At 37.8% G+C, this 23053-nt stretch overlaps 1 protein-coding gene across 1 annotated transcript; it reads right to left on the reverse strand.

Annotated features, from left to right (window-relative positions):
* Nucleotides 1-2806: 2806 nt before the first annotated feature.
* On the reverse strand, nucleotides 2807-11532 carry LOC128609878 (delta-type opioid receptor-like). Its single transcript, XM_053628734.1, has 3 exons — nucleotides 11106-11532; nucleotides 4045-4397; nucleotides 2807-3339 (listed from the first exon to the last, which is right to left on the reverse strand). Exons 1-3 carry the CDS (start codon nucleotides 11309-11311, stop codon nucleotides 2807-2809), a joined length of 1092 nt encoding a protein of 363 aa, XP_053484709.1. The 5' UTR covers nucleotides 11312-11532.
* Between the last annotated feature and the right edge of the window lie 11521 nt (nucleotides 11533-23053).

Below are 23053 nucleotides of genomic sequence, written 5' to 3' on the forward strand. Positions count from 1 at the left end.
ATATCAGATCAAAGGAAAACCACCCCCTCCCTCAGAAAAACTAAAACTAAAACAAAAACAAATCAGCATTGAGAACCAACATACAAAAATGTCAGAAAGACATTAAAGATGAATAATTGTCTAGGTGGATAAAATCTAGAAACAGTCTTGATAATGAACATCATAGCCAACATCAGTTGACAATAACATCTATGGGAAACAGACATGCAGTTTTGGATTATGAGTAGCCCCTTTCTTTCTCCACGCTTTGGCTTTCCATCACTTTGGTGGAGGTTAAAATTGGTTCCAGAAATTTTGTGGCTCATCTCTGTATTTCTTTGCGAATTACAATCTGGCTTTCTGATTCCTACTGCTGATGAGTGGTTTGCATCTTGTGGTAGGTCCTCAATATTTCTGTTCTCAAAGTCTTCTTCGAAGGGTGGATTGTGATATCTTCACCTCTGTCTTGTGAAAGTTGTTTGTGATGTCACTGATTTGTTTTTTGGTTTTTCTTCACAGCTTTCACAAAGTTGTTATCATCAGCTGCTGTTGTTTTCCTTGGCTGACTAATTCGGTGTCTTTTGCTCAGTACACCAGTGGTTTCTTTCTTTTTCAGGGCATTCCAAATTGTTGTATTGGTTATGCTTAATGTTTGGTCAATGCCTCTGACTGATTTTCCCTCTCTTCTCAGCTTTAAAATGGCTTGCTTTTCTCCCATAGACAGCTCTCTGATCTTCATATTGGCTTATCCTTTTTAACAATAAATACAGTCTTCACAAGTGAAACTGAAGGCTAAAACAAAGAGTAGATGTTCAGAGCTATTGATTGTTTAAACAATCAATCTAACAGGACACACCTGGGTAACACCTATGAGTCACATGTTCTAATATTATTGCTCACCTTCAAATTGGGTGGTCTGATACAAAATGTGCTATGTTTGATGTCATTTAACACATCTCGTATAAATACCAGGAAATAAAAGCGGAAAATCTAAACTCTTCTCATATTCGTCTTTTGATGTCAAACCCAAATGTCTTCAGACAGCAAAAACAAATGAAATGGCTTTGCCGTTCCAATAGTTTTGGACGGGACTGTAATAGAACATTTGCCTGAACTCATAACACAATTGTACTTTTGGTTGTCTTTACTGAAAGGATGCATTTAATGACTGGTAGAACCTCCTCTACTAGCAATAACGTCCACCAAATATCTTCTGTAGCTACTGATCAGACCTGTACACCAGTCAGTAAGAATTTTAGATTAATCTCTACAAACCTGTTGTAGGTCAATCAATATATCTGGGATTTCTTGCATAAACAGTCCTCTTCAGGTGATGCCATAGCATTCCGACTGGATTAAGGTCTGGATGCTTAATTGGCCAATACCAGAACATGCATTTTCTTATTTTCATTCCATTCTGTTGTTGGTTTTGGGTCACTGTCTTGTTGTATCATTCAACATTTATTGAGATTAAGATAATGGAAAACAAACTGCTACTTTGATATTCTCCTGTAAAATGTCTTGATACAATTTAAAATTCCTTGTTTCCACAATGACTGCAAGCTGTTATTGAAGCCTAAAGCAACAAAGCAGCTAAAAACCTACTAATAGGTGCTTTTGTCTCATCTGTATACAGGACATTTTCCCAAAGGCATTGCATGTTGGTGTTATATGTTGATATTAAACATCCAGATGGATGAAAACTCTTTTGCAAACAGATGTGCAGCAAGGTATTTTTGGGAGAGCGGTGATTTCCTCCATGGTTTCCTTGTATTAACACCATTCTTGTTCTATGTTTTTGCAATAGTGGACACACAGAGAACAACTAGTTCTAGAAATATTTGTTGGTTACATTTTCACCTCCTTCAGCACAGCACACTGTGCTCTTGGTGTAATCTGTTGTATGGCCATTTCTTTAGGAGAGTGGCAGCAGTACTAAATTTCCTCCATTTGTAGACAGTTTGTCTTATTGTGAACTGATTATCAAGAGCCTCTGCAACTCACACCTGCAATCTTATCTCATTAGTTGGAACACCGAAAGCCTGTTAACGTTTGGAGAAGTTGTTAGCCCAGAGTCTCACATAGTTTTTTTTAAACCTTTGCTGTGAATGTTTAAATAATTGTGTAAGTATTGACAAGAACAAGTACAGTTGTTTGTAATTATTTTAAGTGTATTTGTTTAGAAATGTGACTTAAAAGGAGACGGAATGGCATCTTATGAGTAATTATTGCAGATATCCTAGTAATTTCATTTTCTGGCAGCTGTATTGCACTACAGTTTCTGCTCATGTTCTCCCCGTGTCTATGTGGGTTTCCTTCAGGTTCTCCAGTTTCCTCCCACCTCCCAAAAACATGCCAGGTGTATTTCCGCCTTGCTCCCAGTATTTATGGGATAGGCTCCAGATCCATGTTACTCAGACCGGGATAAAATGGTTATGAAGATTAGTAAATGAATGAATGAATGAATGAATGAATGAACTACAATATATAAAAGACATTAGTGTATGAATGCTTGGGAGAGAGTCTCAAATCAAATCAAGTTAAATGAGAAAATTGACAAATATATATTTACATGTATATATCCATTATACCAAGGCAAAACCATTGCTTGCAGCTGATGGTAGAATTCTCAGCATACTTCAATAGGCTCTCACATCATCACACTATATTCAGGGTGTAATATAGCAAGTCTTCTCACAGTGCTCTCTTCGAGTCACACCACCTCTTGGCTGCATTATGATCACAGTGCAGAAGAGACCTGTGTCAGTCCCATTGTGTTGGAGTCCTCCTTTCCAGATTGTGTAATGAAGGACAATTCCACGGCTAGTCATGCTGGCTTTGCTGTCCTTGGGGCACTCTCTGCAGCCTGGGGAGACTGCCTGGATGCAATCCTCCCTAGTCTGCTCCCTCCAACCCCTCTATCTCCCTTTCGCCTTGCTGGCAAACAGAAGTCCTTAAAGCACCTCTTAAAATTTTCATCTAGAAAAGCATAGAGAATAGGGTTCAGGCTGCTGTTGGTGTAACCAAGAGCAACACATAGAAAATAGGCAGCCATTAGTGGTGTAGTCTCAGGAATGGCCACTATAGCTTTCAGAAGAATGAAGATATGAATAGGAGTCCAGCAAATAATAAAAGCTGCTACAACCACTAGGACCAAACGGGTGATGCGGCGAAGGTTGCGGTCTTTCTCTCGAGAACCAGAGAGTAAGCGGACACTACGCAGTCGCAGAAGCATGAGAGAGTAGCAGATGCTAATGATGAGGACAGGAGCAACAAAAGCAAAGACGAACACACAGATCTTCATTAGCGTGTCCCAGTACTCGTAAGGGTCAGGAAACTGCAGGGCACACTCTGTGGTGCCTGCAAGAAAAAGGAAGGAAATTGTTAATGAATGAAGAAGGAGGATAATTTGTTCAGAAACTGTAAGAGAAGTATAAACAATGAGTAGATGACACAAGGCATGATTATATAAAAGACCAGGATTTGGCCAGGGTCAACACAAGCTAGCACTGAACTGCCTTTTTAAATATATACCCTGATTTCTCATGCAGAGTTAGATGAGAAGGCCATTAATAGTTACCATATAGATAGCAACCTGGAATGACCATGGTTAACAATTTTGCTCAATATAATATGCAGCCGGTTCAAAGTTCTCAAATTTGTCAAACTGAAACTTGCATAACGCCATTCCCTTGTTAAAAATACTCTTCAGTGGTTCTTTTGGATGGTTAACAGTTGAAGCTTTTTAAAGAGTTTCTACTTGAATCTTCTTTTGTAGGGTTCACCCAAAAAGACAAATCAAAGAACGCTTCTGTTCTAAGAGTGCTGCTCGCAAGGAGCTCAGCATATTGAGAACACACTCTATGTTCTGTTGGTTACCCACTATTAGTTGGCATTGCTCTGTATTCACAAAGGTATATTAATCTTCCATCCCTTAAGAGCATAGTGGCATCACTAATAATCAGTCTGGCCCAAGTAAAAGAACCAATTCTAAACTTGGTTGGTGTTTTACTTGGTTGAGATACCAAGAAAGATTAACCTTGGCCTACTGGGATTGTAGCTCACCATTATTAGTCTGTGTTCCCCCAAGCACCATGGCTGGCACTCCTGCTGCTGAGGACAGTACCCATATGCCCACGTTGATGGTCTTAGCCATGAGTGGTGTACGGAAGTCTAGTGCCTTGACAGGATGGCACACGGCCACATAACGGTCCACGCTCATCATGGTTAGGGTGAAAATGCTGGTAAACATGTTGTAGTAGTCAATGGAGATGAAGACTTTGCATACTATTTCACCAAATGGCCAAGAGTTCAACAAGTAGTCTGCACTCTGAAATGGCATTGTAGTGGTAACCAAAGCATCAGCCAAAGCCAGGTTGAAGATGTAAATGTTGGTTGCTGTCTTCATTTTGGTGTATCTGAGGAGGAGCACAATAAGAGAAGGAAGAAAAAAAAATAGATCATGCGTTACCAGAAATTCTCAGCGCTAAATGGATGCAATGTTCAGAGCAATCCTACATTTCTACATGATCTCTCTCTACATTCTCATTTCTTTGAAGTCTTTTTCCACATGCGGATACTTCAGCACCTTCTAAAGAGAAGTAGAGAGAAAGCAAAGCTATTCATTTAAAGTATCCAAATGAATAAATATATCACAGCAATTGGGAGACAGAAGGAGGGTTTGAGTGTGAGAAACAGAGACTGAGTGAGAAACAAGACCCCTGATTAGATCTTCAAGTGAAAGTCTCAGTGACAGATGCATCTGTTTGTGGATTCTTATCTCTTCCCACTCATTAATTTTCTCTCATCACTGACAAAGGTGCCAATGACAGAGGAAGAGCTTTTAGGATCTTTAGAAGGCATCACAAATGGACTATACTGGGTGGACTGGATTATTTAGTAGTAGTCAAAACAGACTCCTTTACTTTGAAAATGACTTATTTAAAAAGGAGTTCTTTAATTTAAAAGATGGTGTCTAGGCAGGTGCTGGAAAAAGATTCAGCTGGATGAAGTGCACATGTAAGCTAAGAAGTGCCAAATCATCGCTCCAAGTTTAATGGTGTTTCTCATTTAGCTTATCAAACCCAATGTAAGCAGCAACCTGAAAACACGTTGCTGAGGGCTTCATCCTGATTATTATACTACTATTATTCTGTTATACTAAGTGCCAAAAAAGGAACAGTAAAATGCTGTTACTGATGTTACTGATAATTATCACTATGATCATTTTATTTATGTTATATGTTAATGTAATTGTATGATGTTTGTTTTGTCAAATGAAAGATATTTATTGCTGATTGAGTTTATACTTATTTAAAACGGTGTTCATGTTGCATGCACACTGTTGGGTATGTGAAATGCCTTGTAATAAAACAAATTAGTTAACCTGTGATGAGTCATGCATGTCAATGCCACAATTTATTAAAATACCTAAAGAAGGTTTATCTGGAAACTCTAAGATTATCAGACTGTTTATAGAACACACCATAAAATGTGTTGTGTTTGATGGAATGTTTATTTTAACTTGACCTCTGTCTCACACAAAATTGGAAACTTGTGGGAATGTTTTCATTAGATTTCATATTAATGCCACTGTAGTATGCAAAGATCTGACCACTAACTCTGCCTCTTAACCATTCATGAGTTTTCATCCAAGTCAGTTTATAATTTATTTATTTATTTATTACAAATTTTTGTTGATAGATTAATGAGGTAAGAAAATTGGGAGTCCCAATCAGTTAAGAAAAATGAACTCACAAAGAATTAGACATTAGCCTAGTGTACACACAAATAAATACCGTAGCATTTTGGTGTTCCTGTCATTATGCAAATCAAAGAACCCTGAGTGGTTCTTTTAAATAAATAAAATTAAATAAATAAACAAAATAATATAATTAATTCATATAACAATGATATGCCACTTTTGTGAGTGTCATTGTATGGTATTCTCAAGTGGCACTGCCCATTTGTTTTCAAGGCTTTATTATTGATATAATTAAAAAAAAATCATGGAGTGGGAAATTAGCTTTAAGAATGAATAGCTGTGGAAACAATTGTAGGTATTCACTTACATCAAGCAGTTGGAACTGAATTGTTGTCATCTTTTACTGCAATTTTAACATAATATTCTAACCTTGTCCTTCATGTGTTTTTGAGTGATGGTGTTGAAAGCAGTATTTACAGCTATTATTTCAAATGAAACCACTGTAACTCACATCTATAATAAAATTGCATATGGACGCTGTGATAATCTTACTAAATTTATATTTACACATTTACTCATTTGGCAGATGCTTTTCCAAAAGTGACTTAGAATTGACCTGAGCAGATGAGGGTTAAGGGATCAATAATGAGAGTTCAGGATCAGGATTTGAATTCACAACCTTCCAATCAGTCGCTCAGAGCCACCACTGTGTAATTAGATGCTTTCATTCAACACCACCTAGTAAAGAGGTAGTATACTATTCAAGCATATTGTAGAAGTGCTTCACTAATGGTCTTAACTGAGGCTCACTGGAAGGTCTAGGAATAAATGTTAAAACCTTCTGCTGACTAGCACAAAATTCCACAAGGAGATGTGAGACTGAGCATCCTCTCAATCTGTCCAGTTACTTAAAACTAGATTTCAATTTGATGTAGAGGCAATAAATAAAGCCATCCATCCCAGAGAGACGCATCAGCAAAGGGCTAGTAGATAGCATGTGAATTTAATATTGATAGGTCAAGTTGGATCTACAAAGGATCACCAGTGAGTAACATTAAGTTGACTCGGGGGAAATTGGGAAAATGATCTCTCTCTACCCCTCTCTTTCTCCAGGTCTGAGCATTGATATATCTCAGCTATAACTCATAAATTGAACTCTAGCTTCACACTTCCACAGCAGTGCTATTAAAAACTCCTATATCAGCATTCTGTGAATTACAGGAGAGAACAACAACTGGTTTAAATCTCTCTCTCTCTCTCTCTCTCTCTCGCTCTCTCTGTCTCTCTCTCTCTCTCACACACACACACACACACACACACACACACATGTTTGTCTTACTATCCTTCTGAGGACCGTACATTGACATAAATATGAATGAAACTTGATACACCTCAATCTAATCCTGACCTTAACCTCAATAACCAAAGGGAAATGTTTTGGAAACGTTCATTTTTTTTTTTTTTTTTTTACTTTAAAAAAAAAATAAAAATCTGTAGTTTGTCTTTAACTTGAAGAAAAACACAATCAAAACTAGATATTTGTATCAAAAACAGATATTGCTATCCATATGGGGACATTTGGATAGTAACATTCATGCTATCCTTATGGGGACATTTGGCTAGTACCATTCATGCACACACACACATGCACGCACTCACGTGCACACACACACACACACACACACACACACACACACACACACACGCACACACACAACATTAAGAATTAAAGTTCTTATATGCCTGCTCAAAACAATCCATTCAAACTAATTAAAACTAGACCTGGTCAATCTTAGCCTATGGCACAAACTCTACTCTATTGAGATGAACAAATCGATCTCAAGCCATATGCAGTGTGATTATAATGAGTTCAGGCCTACAAATGTGTCCACATGCAGTGATAAATAGAAATTGGACATTAAAAATTGTGCAGATACCAGAAATGGTGGGATTTTATACAGTCTATAGCCTGTGTACAGTTTTATAATCAAGTGTAGCAAGTCTTCTAGTGGTGAGAAACCAAGATCATGCCTACTTTGATAGGTACGTACTGTATCCATACTGGGGTACACTGTCCTGAAACATGGGTCTGTATGAGCAGTGTACAGATATTTACACACACACACACACACACCCACACACACACGCACACACACCTGGACCCTGGAGCTGTGAGGCAGCAACACCCTTGTCTAACACTTAATGTAAACATATGCATTATTGAGAAGGCTGTAACCACATGCTGAACACTGGGGGAGACCAAACCATTTGGTGGGGGTGGGGGTCACAAATGCAATGGTACTTTTTAGTTCTCTATGTAATAAAAGCCCAAATATTTATATATACATTATTTATATATGCAATGCAAGACCTTCATATTTAGGACCAAAATAATTACAGTAAGGTCAGTGTGTATTACAATACAAAAACAAGTTAGATTAGATGGTTTATTATTAGATTTCAGATTTACTCACTCTCTACCCCCAGGCAGGCCTTTCATCTCATTATGCACAGATATAGTGAATAATATGTTCCAAACAGTAGAGAAGACCAAAATATGAATTACAAAACTTCCACTGTGTACATACTGCTAACCTTTTTCCTGTTCCTGTCAGCTTACCCTTTTTTTCTGCTGTCCCAAAGACATTATGGTCATAATGTCTCTGTAAAATGACATGACTGTGTCAGCTAGCCAGACAAAATGACTTACACACTTACACCAAACCTGTATGCTCTTTTCAGTGTAACACAAAAGGAGAATTTTGAAGAATATTTACACAGCTATACAGAAAAGCAGTTCATATGACACAAAACTCTCATGTGGCCATTTGGACTATAGTTTTTATGATGCCTTTATAGTGCACCTTTAAAGCTCATGATCACTATCTTCTGCCATTTTATGGAATAGAGCTGAATCTTCTTTTATGTTATGAAAAATAACAGTATTTGGGTTAGGGATGACATAAGGGGAAGTAAATGATAACAGAATTTCCATTTTTAGGTGAACTATCCCTTTAACTTTTTGAGCACAGACCTGACAAGGACATACAGATTAGCATCAAAATACAATAGTTGCAGACCCTTTGGGGTTTATTGTCCAGAAAAGAGAATTAAAGGAATAAAAAAAGTTAAATAACTAGATTTGCAAATAATATATTTTTATTTTAATAAATGACCTTGTGCCAACCACAACCTAAAAACACACGTGAGTCCAATCCACCAGTCCACATTTTACCATGTTCTAGTTTAAGTCTGAGGAGGATAACCCTCCCACTTTCAGTTTTATAAATCATTTTCTTAGAAAAGTGAATTTATTGAAAGGCTAGCAGTAAAGCCAGGTGACCGTTCATTACATTCATTCACAATATGCACACATTCATTGTCCATCTTCTGCCTAATATAGTGAAAACGGCTCAGTTAATGTTTCTTGTCTCATCACAGTGAGAATAAAGCATTACGTTACATGAATCACGCAGATGTTTGCATCCCTGGACATTACTGTTGGTCGTTTAATGTTTCTGCTTTTCTGTTTTAGCTTTTCAGTAAATATATTTCCAATGAGACTATTCACACGAAATTTTCACCAGACATCAGTATTAAATCTGGAAATATAAACAATTCAAAACATTAAAGTCCATAATGTATAATAAAGTGGAATGACACAGGGAAAAAGTATTGAACACGCTAAGAAAAAGCAGTTTTCCAAGGCAAAGTAAGGCAGGGAACCAGGTAAAATCCGTAAGTAATTATACCTCCTATCTGTGCAAATTAATATCAGCTGGGTTAGTAAATTGATGGTCTATAAAAAGGCTTTTCGCTACCAAAGTGTCACACAGTAAACATCTCATGATGGGTAAAAGCAAAGAGCTCTCCCAAGAACTTCACAACCTTATTGTTGCAAAACATATTGATGGAATCAGATACAGACAGATTTCAAAACTTCTGAATCCTCCAGTAAGCACCATTGTTGCCATAATCCACAACTGGAAGCAACATCACTCCGTTATCAAACGGCCACGTACAGGAACTCCTCATAAGATTTCTGACCAGAGAGTCAGAAGAATAGTCCGAACAGTAGCCCAAGAGCCAAGGACCACTCGGAAAGAGCTCCAGAAACACTTGGAGGCAGCATTTACCATCGTTACCTAGAAAACTATAGGCAATACACTCTACTGCTCACGCTCACCCTACAAGACTCCATTACTAAAGAAAAGGCATGTCGAAGCTCATTTAAAGTTTGCTACAACTCATTTGGACAAGCCTATGAAATACTGGGAGAGTGTAGTCTGGTCAGACGAGAGCAAAATTTTACTTTTTGACTGTCATACTACACACCATGTTTGGAGAAGAAATGGCACTACACATCACTCTAAAAACACTATACCAACAGTGAAGTTTGGAGGTAGAAGCATCATGGTGTGGGGCTGTTTTTCATCGGATGGTACTGGCAGACTCCATATAATTGAAGGAACGATGAATGGAGCCCTTTACCGGGAGATTCTTGAGAAGAATCTGCTGCCATCCACCAGGATGATGAAGATGAGACGTGGGTGGACTTCTAGCAGGACAACGATCCAAAGCATACAGCAAAGGAAACTCTCAATTGGTTTCAGAGAAAAAAAACCAAGGCGCTACAATGGTCCTGTCAATCACCTGACTTGAATCCAGTTGAACAATATTTAAAGACAATACGTTTAGAAGAATGGGCCAAAATCCCACCTGAATACTGCGGCCAATTAATTTCGTCATACAGGAAGCGTCTTGAAGCTGTCATAATAAACAAAGGCTTCTCCATTAAGTATTAAATAAATTTCAGTTAGCGTGTTCAATACTTTTTCCTGTGTCATTCCACTTTATTACACAGAACTTCATTTATGGACTTTAATGTTGTGAATTCTTTATATACGACAAATTGGCCATATCTCATTATTGGGGGGGACTTGTCCCCTCAGTGCCTATAGTGATTACGGCCCTGTATGTACGTCGCACACACACACACACACACACACACACACAGATCAGCCGTAACATTAAAGCCACTGACAGGTGTAGTGAATGACATTGATTATGTCATTACAATGGCTCCTGTCTAAGGGGTGGGATATATTATCCATTAAGTGAACACTCAGCTCTTGAAGTTGAGCGTAAGGATCTGAACGACTTCTACAAGGGCCAAATTGTGATGGCTAGACGTCTGGATCAGAGCACCTCCAGGTCAGGTGTTCCTGGTATACAGGAACAGTGCCTACTAAAAGTGGTCCAGGGAAGGACAAGCAGTGAACCGGTGAAAGGGTCAAGCACACCCAAGGCTCACTGATCCGTGTAGGGAGTGAAGGCTAGCTTGATGTTCTTTTATATGTTCTAAATGGGAAATTCAGAGTAGATATTGTTTCACCTTGACTGCAATAACTGTGATCATTACCTGATAATGACAAACATAACGAGGCAGTTCCCCGTCAGCCCCACCACGAACACTACAGAGTAAACGGCGGTGATGACCGGGAGGAGAGGCGACATGCGCTCAGGCGGCACATTGCGCGGATCCGCCTCGCTGCTCACAGACGCGTTCAGCTCACACTCAGACATGTACTTATCCCCCCTAATCATGTCCACCAGGTCCGAGTCCATGTCTCCGTGCTGTCAGAGGGAAGACACAAACTTAATAAGACGCACTCACATAATGCGCAATCAGTTAACAACGGTGTCGGATGTCGAACTATACGCATAAAGTTATATGAAAACTGCTCACTCCAGCCCTGAACCTAATACCCTAATCACAACCTTCTTAACGAATGTGCAAACACTAAATTCATTTAATATTTAGTCATTCAAATTCCGCAGATTGCGTTTTATGCAGACGCCGCTTAAAATTGCTCCGTAACAAGCCACAATTCACTGTTTCTTACTCATTTCACACACATTTTCATTTTAGAGTAGGCTTACAGTATCGTATAGATATCGGCTTACCTGGATGCTGGAGTACACGCGCTAGAAGGTAAAGAGTGCAGGAAGAAGAAGGGCTGCTGTTCCTCAGGCGCAGTCAAACGCGCGCTAGATAAACTTTGTCACTATCGGTTCTGTACGTGTGTAGTGCGGAGGGTTCAATGTGCTCCGAGTCCTGCAGCCTCCTCTTCTATTTCTCTCCTCATCCACCCTTTCCCCCCCAAAACATGACATCACAGATCATCAGAGTTGCCTCGGTCTCTACACGCATCTCCTGCCTCTGTCTCTACACGCTCCACTTTACACAGGTGAGAATTTCCAGGCATGGTTTCATGGATATTTCTTCAAATTACAGACAGTCAAAATGCAGGTGTTTTGTACCTGTCCAGCACCAGTATGAAAATACATCTAGGATAAACCATTTTTGTGATTTTCTCATTTTTAAAAGTATAGCCTAGTTATAGTGCATTGACTATAACATTAAAATAAGAATAATAATAAAAAAAAACAATTAAACATTTTTGATGGCACATTCGAGTCTTGTGTTCATGCAGTTAAATGCTCTCTAGAACATACATGTCCAGACCCAAGGGCGTGTCTTGCTCTACAGTAGCAGCTCATTAGAAGAAAATATAGTAAGTGAAATGGTTCATCTATGTGTTTTTTTGGCTGCGTGCCATGCCACACAGTATTCCCGTTTCCAACCATCCCTTGGTTTAGAACAAAGGTTCCCAAACCTGGTCCTGGACTACCCCTTGTCATGCACATTTTAGTTTTCTTGCTCTGCTCTAACACCTGATTCAACTAATATGTTAATTAACATCCCTTCTTCCATTAAAGTACAGCGGTGCTTGAAAGTTTGTGAATCCTTTAGAATTTTCTATATATCTGTATAAACATGACCTAAAACATTACCAGATTTTCACACAAGTCCTAAAAGTAGACAAAGTTAACCCATTTAAACAAACGAGACAAATATTTTATGATTGATCGTTTAATTAAAAAGGAAAAGATCCAATATTACATATCTGTGAGTGGCAAATGTGAACCAATAGGATTAGCAGTTCATTTGAAGGTGAAGTTAGAGTCTGGTGTTTTCAATCAATGGGATGACAATCAGGTATGAGTGAGCGCCCTGTTTTATTTAAAGAACAGGGATCTATCAAAGTCTGATCTTCTGAAGTGTATCATGGCATGAACAAATGAAATTTCTGAGGAACTCAGAAAAAGAGTTGTTGACGCTCATAAGGCTGGAAAGGCTACAAATTCATCTCTAAAGTGTTTGGACTCCACCAATCCACAGTCAGACAGATTGTGTACAAATGGAGGAAATTCAAGACCATTGTTACCCTCCCCAGGGGCCGACCAACAAAAGTCACTCTAAGAGCAAGACTTGTAATAGTCCACGAGGTCACAAAGGAACTCAGGGTGACTTCTGAGCAACTAAAGGCCTCTCTCACATTGGCTAATGTTAATGTTCATGAGTCCATCATCAGGAGAACACTGAACAACAATGGTGTGCCTGGCAGGGTTGCAAGGAGAAAGCCACTGCTCTCCAAAAAGAACATTGCTGCCATTCTGCAGTTTGCTAAAGATCACGTGGACAAGCCAGAAGGCTATTGGAAAAATGTTTTGTGGACAAATGAGACCAAAGTAGAATTTTTGGTTTAAATGAGAAGGGTTATGTTTGGAGAAAGGAAAACACTGCATTCCAGCATAAGAACCTTATCCTATCTGTGAAACATGGTGGTAGTACTATCGTGGTTTGGGCCTGTTTTGCTGCTTCTGGGCCAAGACAACTTGCCATCATTGATGAAACACTGAATTCTGAATTATACCAGTGAAATCTAAAGTAAAATATCAGGACATCTATCTGTGATCTGAATCTCAATAGAATGTGAGTCATGCAGCAAGTCAACGACCCTAAGCACACAAGTCATTCTATCAAAGAATGGTTAAAGAAGAATAAAGTTAATGTTTTGGAATGGCCAAGTCAAAGTCCTGACCTTAATCTAGTAGAAATGTTGTAGAAGGACCGGAAGCAAGCAGTTCATGTGAGGAAACCCACCAACATCCCAGAGTTGAAGCTGTTCTGTACTGAGGAATAGGCTAAAATTCATCCAAGTCGATGTGCAAGACTGATCAACAGTTACTGGAAATGTTTAGTTGCAGTTATTGCTGCACAAGAGGGTCACATCAGATACTGAAATCAAAGGTTCACATACTTTGGCCACTCAAAAATATGTAATATTGGATTATTTTCCTCAATAAGTAAATGACCAAGTATAATATTTTTGTTTCATTTGTTTATTTGGGTTGTCGTTGTCTACTAAAATGTGCAGGACAAGGAGTACTCCAAATGAGTGAAACTTATAATTCACTCATTTATTCTCCATATTTATTTCTGAGCTACATTTCCAGGTCAAACAGAGTTGAATTTATGGCAAGTGTGTAACTGGCAAACATGGGCCAACACTTAGCAGTCAGGCCAAATTCTTTTGCCAGCCAGATTTGAAAATTCATATGCATAATTCTGCAGTTGGCATGTGGGGTGGCAACTTATGTAGAACTTATGTACAAGTTTATTTTACATCTCTTATAGAGATTGAACCTGTACACCTTTCTTGGTGACATGGGGGCTGAGCAGGTGGTGTGAGTCCCTGACACAGCTCCAGGGTCCAGGGGTTTTCTCCTGGTATTCTGATTCTGTGGACAAACTGGGCTTTGGGCTATTTATCTAAAGGTTGAAAGTTTAAAACCCACTCACTCTAGATACCATATCATGGCTAAGCTTGCACTCTGGCTTCAGCTTCCATCCAAGCCTGGATATGAAAAAAAAAATCTGTTGTACTAAACACATGTCTATGTGCATAATGACAATAAAGGAAATATGTGGCACAAAGATAAAGTATGTTATACTGTGCATTTAAATTTTTTGTGCTGTTTTTCAGGAGTTTTCTGATTGACAGGCAACTAGTGTTTGTCATTAAAACACAAACATCCTTGATTATTTTAATGACTATAACTCGGGGGAGCTCTTTAATTGATATTTGATGTGCTTGTTATGTGGTCTTAATACAGGATAGTTCCTTCTGGGTAAAATTGGGTTAGATCTATTTAAATCAGTGTCCATGTTTTTCAGTGCAGACTCCATGGAATGAATAATGAACAGACTGATTTCACTGCATCAGCCCAAATTCTCAAATATGCAGCTGTTTTCAAAAATGTAGTTTTGTATCAAGATTTAAAATTACATTCTACTTTATGTGTGTGCATACCATTTATGGCTGATCATGATGGGAGGGCTAAAATCTAATATCAATGATAATTAAACTATTAGGGTTGAACAATGCAATTCGTTGAAGGCATAGTAATAATTATGAGGGGCAAACTATTACACACACACACACACACACACACACAAAGAGAGAGAGAGAGATAAGCAGCTGCGTTGGAGATTTTTTATTATTTATTAAAGTGTTTCAAGTTTGCAATATTTGGATTCATGCCATATTAGTTGTAACCCTTTAGCTCAAAGAAATAAACAAAAAAAACCTCACTAAACATATGGTTCTACTGTCTGTTCTTTTGTGTAATTTGTATTTTGATTGGACAGTGTGTGCTTAGCTCATCTACTTTTAGTTTTATAAAGTAAATTATTCACCTTGTTCATGTTCATTGCGCTCATTATTCCACATATGCCTTCTTTATCACAGCTCATGACATTCTATGAATGTGTTAGCAAAGTGATCTGCAAATATTAGCTCCTATGCAATGGGGTGGAGGTTGTTATATTCTGTGTAATCATTTGACATGCCTGTCACTGAAGCTACATTCTGGCCTAGAGAGAATCAGCCCAAGAATCACTTCATTCTACTCTCAACCAGTTGTGGTGCTGTTGTGCTTGGTTCCACAAAGTTCAAAATAGTCCGAATTTGTTAGTACCTGTACATTCGTTAGTAGTAAGTAATCTGACGTTGAGACCAAAAATGAAACATTTTTGGATATCTTTTTTATCTTTGAAAGAGGGGAAGATTAGCCCCCCTAGACCATTTATTCTGGTTGCCTGTGGTGTGTTCTCACATTTGCATACTCTGTGTGCCCAACTATAATGAGCAGCAATGGAAATGGACCTTAGCAAACTGGCTCACATAAGATGGTGGTAATGTGATAAACTAAGATACCATGCACACTATTTTGTTGTGTCCTTCTCTTGTCACTTGTGTTGAAAACGGAGTGTGAATGCAAAGCAAATTTGTATCAAATGATACAAATATATATTTAATATGTTTTAATGACAATGCATATCTGTAGCTTATATTATATTTGAGAGATTTATTATCACTGTCATATACAAAATCCCCCTGTAACACACCAGAGGCAGCTGGATTTACAGCATGCACCATATCTCTTTGTTTAGGGTCTGAATGGATAGCTGGAATTAAACCACAGGCAAACAGGGATATCATATGCAAATCCATATTAAATTTGAGAAAGACAAACAGCTTAAACTCGATGCGTGACCGTATTATTTGCAGAGTTAAGTGTTCTTAAATTCCTAAAAGGATTCTAGTTTGGAATTTTTTCCGATTGACAAACACTCAGTTTGGTTCAGCACAGAACCCTTAAGAAAATCTTAAGCAAGGAAATACTGGTAAACACTGGGAAATACAGTTTAGAAATTTAGCAAGGGCAAACACTGGAATGCATACGGACTGGGAACCAAAGACAAACTAGCCCAAAACCAGACAGAGCTGAAACAGAAACTGAGAAAAACAGGAACAGGAAAGCCCCATGACATCTCCATTTCCAAAATGCTAGATTATAGGCAATAGTGGAATTCTAGATCAGCAGATACATCTTGCTTTGTTCAGCATGTGAATGACTCTGGACGTCCATCCATCCATTTTCTGTACCACTTATCCTACACAGAGTCACGGGGACCCTTTAGGCTATCCCAGGGCACAAAGTGAGGGACACCCTGGACATTACAGACAATTTGGAAATGTCAATCAGTCTACAGCACATGTTTTTGGCCTGGGGGAGGAAACAGGAGTACCAAGAGGAACCTGCCGAAGCACGGGGAGAACATGCAAACTCCGCACACACATGGCAGAGGTGGGATTCGAACGGAGATGTGAGGCAAGCGTGCTAACCACTAAGTCACCGTGCCCACCTTACTGGGGAAGTACTGTTACAAGTACGGTGCCCTCCACTAATATTGGCACCCTTAGTAAATATGAGCAGAAAAGTCTGTGAAAATTGTCTTTATTGTCTCCAATCTCATCAGGCATTATAGGAGAAGACTCAGAGCTGTTATCTTTGCAAAGGGAGGTAGCACAAAGTATTGACTAAAAGATTGCCAATAATTGGTGCACACCTATATTTAACAAAGATTATTTTTTGATAAATCTGTGTTGTGTTTGCAATTGTTTGATATCCAAGAGAGCAGAGAATTTTTGTGAATTTCTTTGAACAAAAGATCAAAAGTTTAAAAAATAACGACAATTTTTCACAGCCAATATTAAAGGTGCCAATATTAGTGGAGGGCACTGTAAGTAGTTACAGTGCTCTCCAGAATTAATGACACCTGTTATGAAAATGACCAAAAACAAAATTAATACAAAAAAGGAACAACACATACAAGCTAATAAAGAATGACAATTTGTTTGCTTTTATTTATAAATATTTCTTAAGGACATCAATAATTGTGGCACATATATTTTTTGAGAGAAATTAATAAGAAGAATGCTTTTAGTCTGACCAAAATATTATATTGTGTCTGATGTTTATTTTATACAATATTATACTATATATATATATTTTAAGTAAAGGATGCTAATAACTTTGGAGGGCACTGTATGTGTGTTATTTTTATGGATAAAGAGAATCATGAGTACAAAATTCTGTTTGTCTATGTCATATATGTTTATATATTTTTTTATATCTTGGTGGGGGCCAAATGACACTGATTGTTGGACAATTGGCTGGTCCCCATGATATGTCAGTGGATGTCATTGGTATTGTGTGTGTGTGTGTGTTTTTGAGTGTGTGTGCAACATGGCTATCAGGCACACTAATTTTTCATGTGTGCATCATACAGTGTCTCAATTGCATTTCACCCCCTCAATCACACACCCATACATCGCATGCTTATTTGTCACACATATTAATATATATGTAAATTAGGGAAATGAGGCGTGATGTCAGTAGGTGTGGATGTGTGTGAGATGTTCCATGTTTGATAAGCAGATTCCTAATGCAACGATTCTCAAAGAATTCAGTCTCTTTCAACATCTTTTTATGTCTTTGTTTTTATATGCCTTCAGACATCTCTCTCTCTCTCTCTCTCTCTCTCTCTCTCTCAGAGTGCTTTAGGTATGCTTGACTAGCTGCACATGCTTTAATGAATTCTGTATGTTGTCTCAGTGTTGTCTCACAGCATTCATGCTGCTATAAGAAACATCGTTTTTATGAGTACACAAGAAAGCTTTGGAGTTCTCCATCTTCGTGCTAGATTTATTCTTTTCTATAGGCAATTACTGTACAAGGCAACATTTCCAGAATAGTGCTGAAGTTGTTGAAATAGCAGCACCCATTTCTGTAAGATTGAATTCACATCCACCTTTCATGATTTCTGTTGACCTCTGCTGGAGGTAAATTTATGATAACATTTATATGCATATAGCATACAACAATGTGCTAACGGTCTTGCTGTAAATGTTAAATGTAGTTCAGGCTTCAGGCTCTTAAAGTGAGGTGACAGGAGTGGAATATGCAGAGATTAGCCACATGCAAGAGTGAGCATGCACACAGAAAACATGAATCAGTAATTCATGAATTTGGCCCACACACATACTGTATATTAAGTGACATGTATGGTGATGAGATTTCCTGTGATGGAACATACTGTATGTGTACTCTACTGTGATGAAAATGTCCGTTGATTATACTGTATATAAATATTCATTAGGAGAACTGGTTTGCATTTCCATAAGGCATATAAAGATTTCTTATACATATGATTGACTGTAGACTTCTGCATGAGTACAACTCAGTCTAATGCACTTTGCATATGGAAATGAAAAATGGGAACACTGGATGCTGATTCACGTTATTAAATGATTTATAGAGCTGCTGCAGAACTTAAGTGAAGCAGGGGAAAGGAAGAAAACTGACTGAGGAATCATTCACCCTTTTAAGTGAATGATGCCTGACCCTGAGGACTTGGATTGAATGTCCACAGCTGAGGAGCAGAGCAGCTTAGGCATCACAACAACACACATCAGCAAACTACAACACACACACACACACACACACACACACACACACACACACACACACACACACACACACACCCACCTTTCCAAACTGCAAGATTATAGGTAATACTGGAATTCCAAATCAGCAGATACATCTCGCACTGTACAGAGTGTGGATTACTGGGGAAGTACTGAAAATAAGTAGTTACAGTGCTCTCTGGAATTAATGGCACCCATCATGAAAACGAGCAAAGAATTGATACAAACAAAAGAAACAACACATGCTTGAGTTGATCAAGAATGACAATTTGTTTTGCATTTATTCACATATTTTTTAAGGGTGTCAATAATCATGGCACATATATATTTTTTTAGAGAAAATAATAATAATAATAATTACTTTTAGTTTGACCAAAAAATTGTTTCCCCGTTATTTATTTGGGTGGAAATCTTTTTATATTGTGTGTGCTGTTTATTTTATACTCTGTTTAAAAATAATAAAAGTAACAAGAAAATAAATAAATAAATAAATTATACTGATAACTTTGGAGGGCACTTTATGTGTGTTATTTTTATGGATAAAAAAGAATCATGAGCACAAAATCTGCATATCTATGTTGTTATATATTTTATATACATTGCTGCATGAAAGTTTGCGAACCCTTTAGAATTTTCTATATTTCTGCATAAATATGACCTAAAACATCATCGCTGAAGTCCACACAAGTTTTCACACAAGTCCCATAAATAGATACAGAGAATCCAATGAAACAAATGAGACAAAAATATTATACTTGGTCATTTATTTATTGAGGAAAATGATCCAATATTACATATCAGTGAGAGGTAAAGGTATGTGAACCTTTGCTTTCAGATCCCCTTGTGCAGCAATAACTGCAACTAAACGTTTCTGGTAATTGTTTTCTATATTTCAGATTGACTGGTACTAAAACACCTACAAACATAAGCGTCATGCAGAAGATGTGTGATTTGGGGATCAATCTGGATTCTGCAGAAAACAACATTATATGAGAACAAGGGGCATTAAGTGGACTGTTAATCATCCAGGGCTGAGCCCAGATTCTTTTCCATCAAAAAACTTTTAAAAATGTACTTCTAAATAGACTTTTCCCATGCATTTTTCTTGCATGTTAGGGATAATTGCTTTAAATTGTGAAAAGTGGACAAAAAGTTGGATTTATCATGTAACTTGCTTTGGGTATTATCACTGTTTGCAAGACCGATAAAATATAAAATTTTTTGGCTATCTAACATCAGACTAGGCTAGTTTGGTGTCGCTAGACAAAGGGAGGCACACCTAAGCTATCATTGTACAGTATGTTAGCTGTCCCTATGCTCTGCTCATATCATGTTCACATAACACATATAGACATTTACACACCTTCTTTTCCTGCTCAGCATGAGAGAATGTTTATGTTTCAGTTTCAACCCCATTACTGGTAAAAAAATAATAAAATAAAATAAATAATAGAATAAAAAAATCAGCGTATATCCACTTTACCCCTCACACTGACTGTGCGAGCTAGCATTTTCCTGTAAACACTGTCTTATTGGTGTTGCCTCTGTCTGTTCACTGAAGATAAAATACAACACTGCTGTCTTCTTTTACTGACGTTAAGTTGCATAGTGATAAACCGTTCCATGTGGAGAAATGTTAGGAGCTAAAGAAAAAACCTTCAGGGCTACAGCTCTGGATGCCCAGGCCAGGTTATGCCCCTGATGAGAACAAAAGTGGTATGAGCTCAGCATGGAGCCCTGAGGAACACCAGCCTTAATAATAAGCTATAGAGAAAAAGCTGGGCATTGCAAACATCTACATGGAGGCCCCACAGAAGCATTCTTTTTCAAATACTTTTTTTCTAATTATTATAGCAATATGATAGCAATATATAGCACTTCTACATTACATTTCCTTCGGTACGCCAGCTTTCACCAAGCACTTAATATAAAGGACATTTTTGGCATTCCATTAAAAAATCTAAATGTTTGAAATCTTTGAAATTATGCTAATTTAAAAGTGCATGTTCATAACTCTCAACTAATCACAACTCAATATCTTTTCAGTCTAGTGTGCACATCTAAAAGTTGATTGTGTGCTTTTGTTCTACTGTGTTAATGCATCAGCCTAAGAGTCGGCAGGTTTTTTCTCCCTTTTATATGCTCTCTGTGCACAAGCTCCAATGTCATACTGTGTTAACACAATAGAAATTCATTAGAGCTTTTCTTGTTCTGTTGAACATAATAAGACATTTTATAGACCTGAAACGTCATCAACAGTAACAAAGCTTAGATTTAATAGAAATGGGATCAAATATTTTCCGTTTGGTTTTGAGGACTGTGAGCATGAATCATACAATTTGCACAAAAGTTAACATGACAGACGTTAGCACATAAATATTAGCACCTTCCAATATTATTACTGTACACTATATTAGTGTATACTGACATCACTAAGCCTTGGCAACATACTGGCAGCCAGAAGGCATAATTTGTATTGGTTCAGGCAAAAATCACAGTAGCAGATGGAGATCTGGCATTTAGCATCACCCACAAACCTAAAAAACACACCACTACAACAGAGCCACTCTGACTCACTGTTTCTCTCTCTCTGTGAGTGTATGTGTTGTTATGGGACACAAACGGTAAAGGAGATGCACAATTCCAAACAATAAGAACAAAAATGGATTATTTATAAGTCTTCAAACACCTCACATACACATATGGATGTGTTGAGGGCCACTAGCTATTCAAACCTCAAAATCAATCTATAATAGATGGATTGAAAAACATCTTATACAACAGTTAGTTCCAGTTCACTAATTTGATTGGGCAAGAGTTCCAAGAGTTCTGAAAGTAGTAGCAGTAGTAGTAGTATAACAATTGTTTGTTACATCAAAACCATTATACTACGGGCTGTCATTTAGTCTGTGCATTACCATGGCAACATGCAACATTGCGTGGCTGGCTGTGGCTTCTTTGGGAACTAGTTTTGTTGACAGAGCAAAAATAAACTAAATATTTGGATATACTATATTTGAAATGTCAGTGAGATGATAATCAATTCATGATTAGAATTGTTGTATAAAAGCAATAGCACACTCAAAATCATGCTGTTGTACACTTGTACTCATGTTACAGTGCTTAAATAAAGTGATGTCATAAATGATTTATCTGAGATATGACTACTTTTTCATGAGTGTCATTCATTCATTCATCTCAACTTTATCCTGGTTAGGGTCATGTTGGATCTGTGCCTTATCCCAGGAACACTGGGTGTGAGGTGAGAATGCACCCTAGATAGGACACAACATTTGCACACTTCACATCTGGGGCATTTTAGAGTAGCTAAATTTAAAGAAGCTATTTATATTGAAATCACAACACAGGCAGAGTCCAGTCAACAAGTTATGTGATTTCTGATGGCAACAGGTTTGGATACAATTGTATTTGAATGCCTTCTGCTTTTTAACAGTCACATCATCATACCAGTTTAACAGCATTTATTACCAATAACATTATCTATCTAAAATCTAGTGGTTTTGTACAGTGCTGTGAAAAAATATTTGATTTCTTCTGTTTTTGTGTATTTCTCATACTAAACTGTTTCAGAAATGAAAACAAAATCTAAGAGAAAACAAAGGCAACCTGAGCAAACACAAAATACAGTTTTTAAATGATAATGTTATTTATTGAAGCAAAAAAAGTTATCCAATACCAACTGTGCCTGTGTGAAAATGTATTTTACTAATAGTTACTAATTCCCTAAATCTATGAAACTGCATTCATAATGGGGTTTGGCTGGACCAGACGCAACCAGGCCTGATTACTGCAAACCCTGTTCAATCAAATCAACACTTAAATAGAACTTTTTCAGCAGCATGAAGCTGGTTAAAAGGTCTAACCCGGTAACACACTATGCCAAAATTCAAATGAATTCCAGAAATTATGAGGAAGAAGGTGATTGAAATACATCAGTCTGGGAAGGGTTACAAAGCTATTTGAAAGGCTCTGGGACTCCAAAGAACCACACTGAGAGCCATTATCTCCAAATGGAAAAACTCGGCACAGTAGTGAACCTTCCCAGAAGTGGCCGACCTTCCAAAATTCCTCCAGGTGTACAGCAACGACACATCCAGCAAGTCAC

Source organism: Ictalurus furcatus, chromosome 7 (genome assembly GCF_023375685.1).
Source record: "Ictalurus furcatus strain D&B chromosome 7, Billie_1.0, whole genome shotgun sequence".
In the NCBI taxonomy this organism is placed as follows: Eukaryota; Metazoa; Chordata; class Actinopteri; order Siluriformes; family Ictaluridae; genus Ictalurus; species Ictalurus furcatus.